The sequence below is a fragment of the Melozone crissalis genome, unplaced genomic scaffold, assembly GCF_028551555.1.
Source record: "Melozone crissalis strain CALT ecotype California unplaced genomic scaffold, PUWL_Pcris_2 ptg000035l_1, whole genome shotgun sequence".
Lineage (NCBI taxonomy): Eukaryota > Metazoa > Chordata > Aves > Passeriformes > Passerellidae > Melozone > Melozone crissalis.
In genome coordinates, this window is record NW_026535813.1 from 1634425 (window position 1) to 1648379 (window position 13955).

Here is a 13955-nt window from a genome sequence, read left to right on the forward strand (position 1 = left end):
TAATTAAAGTGAAATGCTTTACAAGAATTTAAATACACTTATATGATTTTTTAAACTCCCTCTCCTTGTGATCTTACAGTAATAGAACAAGATGGTTGCTTGTATTGTGTGATGAGATTTTAAAATGTTCCTTCTAGCTGATTTCATGCCCATTTTGGGAACAAACCTAAACCCTGAATTCATTTCTGTGTGTAACAATGCCACCTGGGCAATTGGAGAAATCTCCATCCAAATGGGTAAGTTTTTTTTTTTGAATTTTCACATATTTAGAATGGTTTGTTTGGGTTGTGGATTGTTTTTCATTTCTAGTGATGCTTTCATGTTAAAAATTTAAATTCAGTTTTAAATTCTTGTCTTTGACAGTAAGTTCAATGTACCAGATCTAAATAGATTATATATATTAATGGTCATTTTCTTCTGAATGCTTTTTTTTTGGCTGTTTCAGGTATAGAGATGCAGCATTATATTCCAATGGTGTTACACCAGCTTGTAGAAATAATTAACAGACCCAACACACCAAAGACATTGTTAGAGAACACAGGTATCCAAAAACTGAATAATTTATGTTTAAGGGAATTAATTTTTTTTCTACGATTATTTAAAAAAATTGAGTAGAACTTATTTTATTGCTATATGTTTGGCTTTTATAAGCAAAAACAACTGTTTCAGAGAAACTCTTACAAGTCTCAGTCTTGCAGAAAAACATCTATCATATATCTAGATTATTAAAGTGCTTTCTCACCTTTATAGCATTTTATATTTATTTATCATCTATTAGAGTATTCCTCCAATTTTATTTATGTATACAATATGACAGATGTATGCAGTAACACTTAAAGACTTAGTGGCTTTACACTCATTTTAATATATGCATGTCCTTTCATGAGTACTGTATGTACATGTCTAGTGTGAAACAAATGTAATTGGCATATATATAAAAAATAATGAACTCTTTGAATTTACAATAATGCACTTTTTAAAAAACATTACTTTGTAGCAATATGCACAAAAATCTAGATCTGTGATGGCAGTTTTACCAAAACATAACTGAAATTATGTATAATTTCTATTACCTGGTCACTTAACGACAAATTTCTGAAAAGAAGTCTTAACAGTGGCATGTATGTTTCTATGTTCTGGACAGCTGCTTTGCCTTCCAAATTGGAAGCAGTCCCCAAATGCCTTATTGAACTGAAATTTCTGAGGCTTGGTTTTTTGCATTTATAGAAGGCATGTTCTGGTATGAGGAACACCTTCCATACTTCAGCAAAACTTTTTTAATAATTTAACAAGTTTCAGGTTTACTGTTTTACTAATTTAGAATATTTTGATTTTTTTTTCTGTTTGAAAACTGTCTTGTAAGAAAAATGATAGCTTAGTCGTTATACTGAACATAATTGAAAATTATGGAAATTCAGTGCTAGTTACATTTGGGCTTGAGCTAAGTATGAGGTAAATTGGGATTTCTTTCTATGCATATTTTTCCTTCAGTATTCTCCACACCCCATCCCCTCATTTAGTATGGAAGGTGAATGTAAAGGAAAAATTGCCTAGTTGTCTGGCATATTATAGGCACTGCTTTTTGAAAAGATAATTTTCATGCTAATTACTTGTTATGAAATGCACCATGGAATAGTATAGCAAAATAAATTTTCTTACCCCTTGCCCCCAAGCCCCTTTGTCTGTATTAATGGACATGTAATATCTGTATCTGAGAAACATCCAGTACCTAAAAGTTTGCTTCCATAACTGGCAGAGAATTTTTTTAGGCATCCAAACACTGACTATTTTTAGTATTTTAATAGTTACTTTAAATGCAGATGCAAAGCTGTAAATAAATGTTGAGTGTGATGTAATGATAAGTTTCTTGTGGGATATTGTGCTACATGCCATTGGTATGTGCAAGAGTATTCATGTTTTCTATTGTAGGTTGTTATGTAATGAGCTATGAAAACACTTCTGTTATGGAAACATATGAGATCAGCTTAAGTAAAATAGTTGCATAGAAAATAATGAGTACATGCCAAAAGTTACCCTTTGACAAAAATTACTATTCCTCATACAGACTCTAGCTGTGAGAATTTACAGATAAACCTTAAAAGTGCACTTTCATTTGAAAATATCACTTCAAATGCAGTTTTGTGTTAGATCTGCTGAAAATTTGAAATCAATTAATGTCTGGGCAAAATAGTACATTACCAGTGACATGTAGCTTTCATGGAATGGGTACATTTAAAACTGCTAGTGTATCCTACACTAAACTTTTATTGGAGAAAGCATCATCTGCTTTATTGCATGTTTCATGAAACTGTTCACAAACGCCTGTTAATTAGTGTTGCATAGTATGTCCCTTGAACATAGGTTTCTTTGCTTCATATAAATCTGCTGGATTTTAGTATTATTCATGGATTTTGCTTCAAGTAATTCTGATACATTATTTCCCACCTTCTCTTTTTTCTGAAGATTAATCTTTTGTGAGTTGAGCAAACACCATTAAAACACACTTTCATGATGATATTATTTTCAGTCTGGTCCTCAGAACAAAGGACCACAATACCTAATCATTCAGAGAAGCAGTTTTACTTTTTTTTGTCTTTATGCTTTTGTATCAAAAGTCAAATAATCATACAACTTTTATGAGGAAGTTTTTCTAAACAGGAAAAATATTTGGATTAAAAAATTAATTTTATCCAGTCACTTGCTATGAGCTAGCAACCACTTTAATTTTTCTACAAGATTATGAAGAAAGCAAATACTTGGGTCTCTTTGAGAGTGTTTAATCTATTTAGTGTTTATTAGATAGACCACAATGTATTCCATGTAAAAGTGTTTATAAATGTATTTTTACTGATAGTAGACCTATCAAAATCTTAAATTCTAAATATTGAAAAAATTAAATTTTTAGGACTACTTGATACTAAAACCAAAAATGGTTAATTCCTATCATTAGTATCCATAATAGTACTTTTTATTAAAAACTTTGAAGTGTAAGGAGGTAAATTTACTGTAAGAGGTGATTCTGAAGAGAGCAGAATGACTACTTACATCAGAAAGCCTTTGTATTTCAAATTGTGTTTTTTGGTGTTCTCTCATTTACTTCTTTAATTTTTCTTTTACCCTGGAGACTATACCATATATGTTGCTTCCTCTTATTCAAGGGGTTGTAATAAACAGCACTGGTGAAATCTTATGTTTACTATCATATACAGATTCTGTTGGCTTCTGTTTCTGAGTTATTTGTTGTTTTTTCTTTATTTTTTCTCCTCCCCCCTCATTTGCTCATGTCTTGGTTGGCGTTTGGTGGTGTATAACCGTGATTGCATTACCTTAGCAATAACAATTGGTCGTCTTGGTTACGTTTGTCCTCAAGAGGTGGCTCCCATGCTACAGCAGTTTATAAGACCCTGGTGTGTATTATTCAAAATTTTTTTTAATTCATTTTTCTTCACTTTCTTTCTTTCTTCTATCTCACTTTTAGATATATTTTCAGTTGGTTACAAAATCTCAATCCTTAATCATTGCCAACCATGTGACTAATCTTGTCCTATCAGGTTTGTGAGTTTTTAGTAGCACTGTCATGTATTCTTTATGTTGTGGCTAACGACTAATTTATGCATGGGATAAGATTGTCACATGCTTGCGTGTTAAAGCTTGACCATGAAAGAGCATTTTAAAGTCCACGAGAATGATAATACAATGCATGCAAATACTCTAAAATTTAAACTGTGCATTACTTTACTTAAAATTCAGTCTGAGGCTTGAATTGCTGTAAGTAATCTATTTCTATACTTGTTATGTATAAAATAGCTTGCTTGCTGCTGTAAAGGTTAAATAATTGTTCTTTAAGTGATATCTGACAATTCATATTGCAATAGTATTATATGTTCTGCTTCTAATAATGATAGTTTCTATAATTATAATTATTTTTATATGTGTTTCTTTTGTATTTAATGGAATACAAGTCACACTTTCTAACTATATAGTTCAACAGGAAAGCAAGATTCTGTAGATGATACCTAATGGGAATATACTAGTAAATACTGTGTGCAACAAGTAACTTTCTAAGTGTTCAAAATAGTGTTTCAGGTAATCTTACCAGTGTGACTTATTCCATCAAATGCTGTCATCTAGTTCTGACTTGATTGAATCAAAAAGTAATAGAATTATTCAAGTTTTGCTCTCCAACTTACTAGGTGCACTTCTCTGCGAAACATAAGAGACAATGAGGAAAAGGATTCAGCGTTCCGTGGGATATGTACCATGATCTCAGTCAACCCCAGTGGAGTAGTCCAAGTAAGATACATAAATAGGTCTTAACTTCTTTTTTCTTTGCTCATGTAAAATTTAGTGAAAGCTGTATACAGAGTATGAAAAATATTTAGCTTGAAGTAGATTTCCAGTAGTATGTGCTGTAACTTCTTTTTAGGCATCAAGAAGACCAAAATGTTTATATTCCAAATTATACATATCCTGATACTTCAGGATTTCTGCTTCAGTAATTATCACTTATGGAAAGGAAGACAGCATTGTTAAATTCATTTTTGTCTTTTACTTACAAGGAATATGTCAATAATGAACTTTGATTAACTGTATTCTGATACTTCTATCAGTCTTTTTTATGTTGATGATATGTATGAAAATACAAGACAAAAGCTGACATATTGAAACCTGTTTTTCAGATACAATCTAGGCTTTTAAAAAAAGAAACAAAACAAAAACAATAACCACCCCTTCATTCTTAAAACTGGGTCAGGGAAGATTCTCTTTTAGCTTTGGCTATATTGCTAAATAGTCACCATGATAAGGAAGATGCATCCCTTTAAAATAAATTGTGCATCTCTAGAATATGATTTGCTCTTTAGTCTGTGCAGCTCCAAGGTAAAGCTGTATGAAGGTAATATTTTCTAAGAGGAAAATAAAGGTGAATTTCCCTCTCCTCTGCCTGGAATCCTTCTCCCTGAAATGCAAGAATTGAACCTTTATCTTGTTTTGAATTTTTCAGTTCATTTCACGTATCCCTTATCTTGTACTTAGCATTTTCCTCTTCTGCTGTCTGTTTGTTCTTTCCCACAGCTTAAATGGAGGGAGCAATTAAGGACTCTCTTCATTATCCAAGCTCTCCTCCTATGTAGTTGTTATCCTCAGTTCCTATCCAAAAACATGCATTATCAACTTAATCATTAAGACTGATGTTTTAATGGTATAGTCAGAGGTAAAGCAAAATAGTTATTTTGGGGTGGCTTTAGTTTTGAACATGTACACATTCTGTGTATCCCAGAAACAACTTCTGTCTCTGCTTAAAAAAATACAACAGCTTTTTTCCCAACTGAAAATACATGAGAGTAAGTTGCAAGTGTGATCCCAAGTTTGTTGATTGTTATTGAGATGATTAGTTCTCAAACTTATAATGTGTACTGAAATGATTAGTTAGACAAGTGTGGTGTGAGGGAGGGAAGAGGTGTTTGTTTGTTGGTTTGGGGTGTTTTTAACTGTGGTTCAATTTAATAAAAAATCCTATGAAACAAAGGTATTCCTACACTCAGCTATTTCTATTTCCATATACTTAAACATACAATAGCTTACCATTATTGTCTGAATTAACTAGAAAATAAAGGCATAAAACTAAAAGCAGAGTTGTGAGTTAGGATCAGATACCCTGCATAGTTCATAGAACAAACATTGGACATTGTTTTCAGACCTACAAATGTGAGGTTCCTAACCTATGTGATTGTTTAATCTTATAGGACTTTATTTTTTTTTGTGATGCTGTTGCATCGTGGATTAACCCAAAAGATGATCTCCGAGACATGTTCTGTAAGGTAATGTTTCTAGTATGACAGTATATCTGAACTGTGGTTATTTTTGGATCCTTTTTTTTCCTTGTTGTTTATTTCCATTATTAAAACTTACTGTATTTGTGGTCATGAAGGCTTTCTTGCAAAGTCATAAACTGTCAAACAAAACATTAAAAAAATCTGATTTTTTTTAACCTATATTTTTATAATGTCCCGCCTACTATGTTTTGGCTGCATTTGGAAGAACAGGAGGTTTTATACCACATAGAAAACTTTTTTTCCCCTTTTTTTTTCTTTTCTAGAAAATGAGATCTGTGTGGTTTAAGACCCATTCCCCCCAAGAATATATATTTTTTTAAATATCTAGAAAATTGAAAATGGAAAATCTTCCAGTAGTATCCTGATCTGTTTATCTTGCTCCAGATGAAAATAAGTTTTTGGGACTGCTTAACCCTCCTCAGAGTTCCTCTTGGATAAGCAAGTCTTCAGGAAACTTATGTACAGATATAGCCAAGAATGCATCCCTAGACAAAGTGTCAATAGAATTTAATCAAAAGGAATGTTTGCCTTGTGTGAAATAAGCAAAACACACACAGAGACAGAAAATAATATACTGTGTTTATGCACTAGTGTCTTCAGTTAAAAACCAGAACAAAATAAACTTATTTCAGTTTCATGCACAGATGCTGTTATTGTTCAGCATTGTTCAGGCTTTTCTTGTATGTTGTAAAGTGAAATCTCTAGTTTTAGGAAGGACGTATGTCAAAAGTTAATGGTCCTCTTAAAGATAAAATGGAACATATTTCTAAGTACATACTTGAATTGTGGGCCAATATTGGCACTTCCTCTTCAAGTAATGCCATGTGTGTGCATCAGAATGAACTAGAATATTGGAATCCTGACTTGAGTATCAAAGACAAAAAAAATCTCAGTGTCCTAGTTAGGAGACCAAATATCTGAGAACCTTCAAAGGAATATCAGGGTCAGGAAATGCATGGCTCTGAGTATTCTAGTATCAGCATAAGGAAACAAGAAATACAAGCTTAAAAGTCCAGGATGCTGTCTGTGATGGCTGTCCAAAGCAGTTTCAGTACATGTTTCTGTCCTGCTCCTTCAGCATTCAATACTTACTTCAATAAGCTATGCTCCTCTTTTTCAGATTCTTTCCAGGATATCCACGTGGGATCTAATGCATTCAAAGTAGACACAGTGTTTCTTGGTCACTTGGCATAAAGACATCCTTGCTTTTTAAAGTGTATTTTTTGTGGTTTTTGCCAAGCAAGGACAGAGACAAAGCTGTCTTCAAGTGATGGCATACAATTTTTTTAGATTGCTTCCTCATTGGAATGAGTTTTTGTTAGTTGAATGCATGATTATTGTAGTCCAGTTACATATTTTCCAATGATAATTATGCCTTTTAGAAATAATGAGAAAAAATTTGTAGTCCCCCAAGGTCTTTCTCTTGACAGTAGATAGTGTTTGGGTTTTGGGGGGATGGATTGGTTGGTTTGTTGGTTGTGGAGCACTAGAGCTAAGAGAGAAAATACTCCTTCCAAGAGCAAAGGTGCATGAGCTGCCAGTGTTGAGATCTCATATATACCCTAATTGTATCATGTTTTAGAAAAGCAAGATATCTGAATACTGTAACTGATGCTCAATTGCTAAAATTGTCCTGTAAGATATTTTTTTAAAAGCGCTCCTTTTGTTGTACCTGAACATTCTTCGATTTTTTTGGTAGCTTCTTGGTAGCTGCCAAATCAGACTCTTTGGGTTAGGAAAGAGAGGTGAATCTGTCTGTTGAAGGTCTCTTTCAGGGAGAAAAGCAGTAAATTAACTTGTGACACTGTAATATTATTGCTACATGCTATTTAAAAACAGCTCTGCTTGAGAATGTTGTGTTGAGGGTGAACTCAGTGTCATGAGCTTTAACTTTGACATTGCCTTATTTGTGAGGATGTTTTCATGATAGACTGTTCCACAATTATGTACCTTTGAGTTTAGAAAAGAAAAACAAACCAAAACTTTAGAGACTGCATTATTTTCTATTAAGAGGAGCTAAAATACTAAGACCTTTTTGACAGTGTCATTCAATTTTTGTAGCTTTCAGTTAATTTATTACATTGGAGGGTCCAGACTGAAACCTGGAGATTTGATTTTTTTTCCCCCTCTTATGTTGTGGATCTCTGTTCTTTCAAAACACAAAATATTTTAATAGCTTCCTTTTTAGTAACAGTTTTTCTACAGGTTTCATGGAAAAAACACAGCTCTCACAGGATACTTTTGTTTTTTGCAAGAAATTGACAGGCATTCATTCTGTCAAATGGTGGCGGTGGCTCTGGCTCAGCTTTCCTCCCAGAACATATTATAGGTTTAAAAAGATGAATGTGAACGCAGTAATCTTAACATATAAACGGTATCAATTGACAAAATGTTCAGCCTCACTCTAGGCTGTCACCATAGTCATTAAAACTACATACACACACATATGTATATTTAAATTTATATAAAATATATATTTATATACTTTATGCTAATCTGTGTGCGTAGCGATATTGTATATGTCACCCTTAACTGAAATGCTGGGGTTTTTTCCTTTAAGAAAGACATTAGAATCATAGAATCACAAAAAGGTTGGTGTTGGAAGGGACCTTTAAGATCATCTAGTTCTAATCCACCGCCACTGCTAGAAACACCTTTCACTAGACCAGGTTGCTCAGTACTCCATCCAACCTGGCCTTGAACACCTCCAGGGATAAGGAGTTCTCAGCCTCTCTGGGCAACCTGTTCCAGTGTCTCACCACCATCACTGCATCTAATCTAAACTTGCCCTCTTTCAATTTGAAGTCATTCCCCCTTGTCCTATCACTCCATGCCCTTGTGAAAAGTCCCTCCCCAGCTCTTATAAGCCCCCTTTAGGTACTGGAAGGTGCTCTAAGGTCTCCTTGAAGCCTTCACTTCTCCAGGCTGAACAACCCCAACTCTCTCAGCCTGTCTTCATAGAAGAGGGCCTCCAGCCCTCTGATCAGCTTAGTGGCTTCCTCTGGACTCACTCTAACGGGTAGACATCTTTCTTGTGTTGAGGACCCCAGAGCTACATGCAATACTCAGGTGGGGTCTCAGGAGAGCGGAGTAGAAGGGGAGAATCCCCTCTCTCCATCTGCTGGCCATGCTGCTCTGGATGTAGCCCAGGATACAGTTGGTATCTGGGCTGCAAGTGCATATTGCTGAGTCATGACATGCTTTTTGTCCATAAACACAACTTCTATGAAGTCCCTCTCCATCTTTCTTCAGGTACCAGAACGCTGCAATTAGGTCACCCAAAAGCCTTCTCTTTTTCAGGCTGAACAACCCCAACTCTCTCAGCACGTCTTTGTAGGAGAGGTGCTCCATCCCTCTCATCATCCTGATGGCCTCCTCTGAACTTGCTCCAACAGGTCCATGTCCTTCCTGTGCCAGGGACCCCAGAGTTGGATGTAATACTCCAAGTGGGGTCTCACCAGAGCAGAGGGGCAGAATCCCTACCCTTGACCTGCTTTTCACACCTCTTAATGTAGCCCAGAATACAATTTGCTTTCTGTGCTGCAAGCACACATTGCCAGCTCATGTCCAGCCTCTCATCCAAAAACACCCCCAAGTCCTTCTTAGCAGGGCTGCTCTCAATCTGTTCATCCCCCAGCCTGTGTTGATACCAGGGGTTGACCTGACCCAGGTGCAGCACCAGCACTTGTTCTTATTAAACCTTATGTGATTCCCATGGGCAATTGGACTTGGACTTGTTGAATTTCATGAGGTTCACACAGACCCACCTCTCAAGCCTCTCCAGGTCCCTCTGGATGCCATCCCTTCCCTCCGGTGTGTCTACCCCACCACACAGCTCGGTGTCATTGACAAACTCGCTGAAAGTGCACTCAATTCCACTGTCCATGTCACTGACACAGATGTTAAACAGTGCTGGTTCCAACACTGACTCCTGAGGACAGCACTTGTCACTGGTTTCCACTTGGACATTGAGCTGTTGACCATAATTTGAGTGTGATCATCCAGCCAATTCCTTATCCACTGAGTGGTCCACCCATCAAATCCACATCTCTTCAGTTCAGAGCCCAAGATGTCATGCGGAACAGTGTCAAATGCTTTGCACAAGTCCAGGTAGATGATGTCAGTTGCTCTTCCCTCATCCACCACTACCGTAACCTCATCATATAAGGCCATCAAGTTTTTTAGGCTTGTTTTGCCTTTGGTGAAGCCATGGTGGCTTTCAGCAATCACCACCTTGTTTATCATGTGCCTTAGCATAGTTTCCAGGAGGATCTGCTCCATGACCCTGCCTGGCACTGCGGTGAGGCTGACTGGCCTGTAGTTCCCTGGGACTTCCTTATTTCCCTTTTTAAAAATGGGGTTTATGTGTTCCCTTTTCCAGTCAGAGGAAACTTCACTGGACTGCCATGACTTCTTAAATATGATGGATATCCTTGGCCAGTTCCCTCAGGACCAGTGGATGTATCTTGTCAGATCCCATGGACTTGTGCACCTTCAGGTACCCTAAATGGTTTCAAACCCGGTCTCAGTCCCTGCTTTCATCTTTTGCAACTTGAACAGGGTATCTGGAACACTTGTTGGTGAAGACTGAGGCAAAAAAGTCATTGAGTACCTCAGCCTTCTCCATGTCCTGGGTAAACAGGTCTCCCACATCCTTCCTGAGAGGACCCACATTTTCCCTGGTTTTTCCTTTATCTCTGATGTACCTAAAGAAGCTTTTTTTCTTACCCTTGATGTCCTGCGCCAGGTTTAATTCTATCAGGGCTTTAGCTATCCTAACCTGTTGGACAATCTCTCTGTATTCCTCCCAGGCTACCTTTCCCTGCTTCCATCCTGTGTAAGCTACCTGTTTGTGTTTAAGTTTGTCCAGGAGCTCCTTGTTCATCCACACAGGTGTTCTTCCCTCATTTCCTCTGTTAGAATACGTTGCTCTTGGGTCTGGAGGAGACAATCCTTGAATATCATCCAGCTCTCTTGGGACCCTCTTCCCTCCAGGGCTCTATCCCACAACACTCTATCAAGCAGATCCCTGAAGAGGCCAAAGTCAGCTCTCCTGAAATCCAGGGCAGTGAGCTTGTTGTCCACCCTCCTTGCTGCCTCAAGGGTCTTGAACTCCACCATTCCATGGTCACTGCAGCCAAGGCTACCCTTGAGGTTCACATTCCCCAACACCTCCTTGTTGGTGAGAACAAGGTCCAGCATAGCACCTCTACTCATGGACTCCTCTTTCACTTGGAGAAGGAAGTTGTCATCAGCACATTCCTGGAACCTTATGGATTGCCTGTGCCCTGCTGTGTCATCCCTCCAACAGATGTCAGGGTGGTTGAAGTCCCCCATGAGGACCAGGACTTGTGAACGTGAGACCACTCCTATCTGTCTGCAGAAATCTCATCAACTCAGTCTTCCTGGTTGAGTGGCCTGTAGCAGACCCCCCACTATAATGTCACTTGTCCTTGCCCTCCCTTTAATCCTGACTCACAAGTTCTCAGTCAACTCCTCATCCATCCCCAGGCAGAGCTCCATGCACTTTAGATGGTCATTGACATAGAGGGCAAGACACCCTCCTCATCTCCCCTGGACTATCCTTCCTAAAGAGACTGTATCCTTCCATTCCAGCACTCCAGTCATAGGAATCATCCCACCATGTCTCTGGGATGCCAATAAGATTATAGTCTTTCTCCTCCTGTTTGTTGCCCATGCTGCATGCATTGGCATAGAGGCATTTATGTTGGGCCCCAGATGAAGCTGACTTTCTGTCTGGAGTGGCTGGAATTCCTTTGTGCTGCCCTTCAGGTTCTCTCCTGCTGACCTTTGATCCTTCTTCAGGCTCTGGGCATCTCTTCCTGGCTCCGGCATCTATCTACTATGAGTGAGATGGCATGCCATCCCACACCTTATCACTGTTAAACCTGATGATGTCCCCCTCCCCCATCATATCTAGGTTAAAGCCCTGTCAATAAGCTCTGCTAGCTCTTGACCCAAGACCCTCTTCCTCCTTTGAGAAAGATGAATCTCATCTGAATCCAGCAAGCCCGGTGCCATGTAGGCCATCCCAGTATCAAAGAAACCAAAATTTTTGCAGTAACACCAATCACGGAGCAATGCATTAGTAGCCAGGGTCCATCCGCTTTTTTCAATGTTACTGCCTGCACCTAGAAGAACAGAGGAAAAAATAACCTGTGCTCCTGCTTCCCTCACTAACCATTCCAAGGGTTTAAAGTCTCTTTTGATCACCCTTGAACTACGCTTTGTGACTTAATTGCCACTCACATGGAGGACAAGCAATGAATAGTAGTCCAAAAGCTGAACCAGGCTAGGAAGTTTCCTGGACTTCCTTTTTCTCTTAGCAACATTTAAATATTAAGCTGAGAAATTCAAATGGACAGATGCAGAATCCAGCAGTTTATGACTTACTGCATATGCTGCTAGTAAATAATGATCGTGTATCTACTGCTTAATGATTATCTTGATTTCCCTCCCCCCTCTCATTTGTAGATTCTTCATGGATTTAAAAATCAAGTTGGGGATGAGAATTGGAGGCGTTTCTCTGACCAGTTTCCTCTTCCCTTAAAAGAGCGCCTTGCAGCTTACTATGGAGTTTAACCTTATGCACTGTGGCTGCAGTCCCACAATTAGAGGTAAGCACGCAAATCTTCCTTGCTAAACAGAGCTGTATAACAAGTCTTCCTCCCTGTTTATATTATATGAAACATAATTAATTCACTAGAATAAACTTTTACAGATATGTTGGAACAGCTACCTTTCCATACACAAAGTAGTGTATCAAGATAAGGTTGGAAATGTAGGTGTAAGAAAGTGCCTGTTTAATAAGCAAAATTATTATTATAATCCTCAAGCCATCATGCTAAAGTAACAGGCTCCCTTATGACTTATGAATTAGTAGATGACTGATGTAGTCTAAGGCAGGGATAGTTCCCTAGGATAGGAAAGCAAGTTTTTTAAGACACTTTAGCAATGAGAAGTTAAATGCGTTCATAACCACATACTATATTACCTTGGCATTGAATAAAGAATGTTATGTTAATCATAGAACAATGGAATATCTTGAGTTGGAAGGGACCTATCAGGATCAAGTCCATGTCCTGGCCCTGCACAGGACACCCCAAGAATCATACCATGTGCCTGAGAGCATTGTCCAAACACTTCTTGAACTCTGGCAGGCTTGGTGCTGTGACCACTTCTCTGGGGAGCCCAACCACACCCTGGGTGAAGAACCTTTCCCAAATACCCAACCTAAACCTCCCCTGACACAGCTTCATGCCATTCCCTCAGGTTCTGTCACTGGTCACTAGAGAGAAGAGATCAGTGCCTGCCCCTCCTTTTCCCTTCATGAGGAAGCTGCAGACTGCAATGAGGTCTACTCTCAGTCTCCTTCAGGCTGAACAAGCCAAGTTACCTCAACCACTCCTCGTATGGCTTCCCCTCTAGACCCTTTACCATCTTTGTTGCCATCCTTTGGTCTCTCTCTAATAGCTTTATATCTTTCTTATATTGTGGTGCCCAAACTGCACACAGGACTAGAGGTGAGACCACACCAATGCAGAGCAGAACGGAACAATCCCCTCCCTTGCCCGGCTGGCAATGCTGTGCCTGATGCACCTGAGTAATGTGCGCCTCAGCTGAGTTTCGGGGTATTCCCCAGCTGGCTGCTGCAGGTCTGGATAGCGCAGTCCTGTTCAGCACAGCCTGCCTGGGCTCCCAAGCAGCTCCCAGCTGCAGGCAACCTTAGCAAGCTCAGCTCTTAAGTGAGATCAGCTCATCTGTGATTTCAGCTCTTGGCTTGCCAAGTGCCTTTGGCAGACGCAGGGAGAGAGAGGAGAAGACTCTATGAGATTCCACAGAGATGTCTTTATTGATGTCTTCTGCAAAGGTTCTCAGGGACAGCTCTTCTGCCAAATTGGGCAAAAGTAGGGATTTTTATAGGATACAGGAGTTTTAGAAATTGTCCAATAGTAAGGGTTGAGGTAAATGTGACCTATAGTCATACAGAGAGATAAGTAAGGGTCCAAAGGTAGAAGACAGGCTTCTTAGGTCCAGTCGTCATGACTAGGCATTTCCTGTCTTAGGCTGCTGAATGCCATGGAGGCATTGCAGGCCCTG

General features: G+C 38.6%; 1 protein-coding gene across 2 annotated transcripts in view; it reads left to right on the forward strand.

The window, feature by feature from the left end:
* LOC128941411 (transportin-1-like) overlaps window positions 1-12437 on the forward strand; it is a 102975-nt gene extending 90538 nt beyond the window's left edge. The window contains exons 18-23 of one of the 2 annotated variants that reach the window (XM_054283161.1): window positions 138-236; window positions 446-541; window positions 3332-3407; window positions 4194-4293; window positions 5745-5819; window positions 12330-12437. In XM_054283161.1, the coding sequence (XP_054139136.1) occupies window positions 138-236; window positions 446-541; window positions 3332-3407; window positions 4194-4293; window positions 5745-5819; window positions 12330-12437 (554 nt within the window). The remainder of the gene's footprint in view (window positions 1-137; window positions 237-445; window positions 542-3331; window positions 3408-4193; window positions 4294-5744; window positions 5820-12329) is intronic. The other variant, XM_054283162.1, reaches the window with a different exon arrangement.
* Window positions 12438-13955: the final 1518 nt, after the last annotated feature.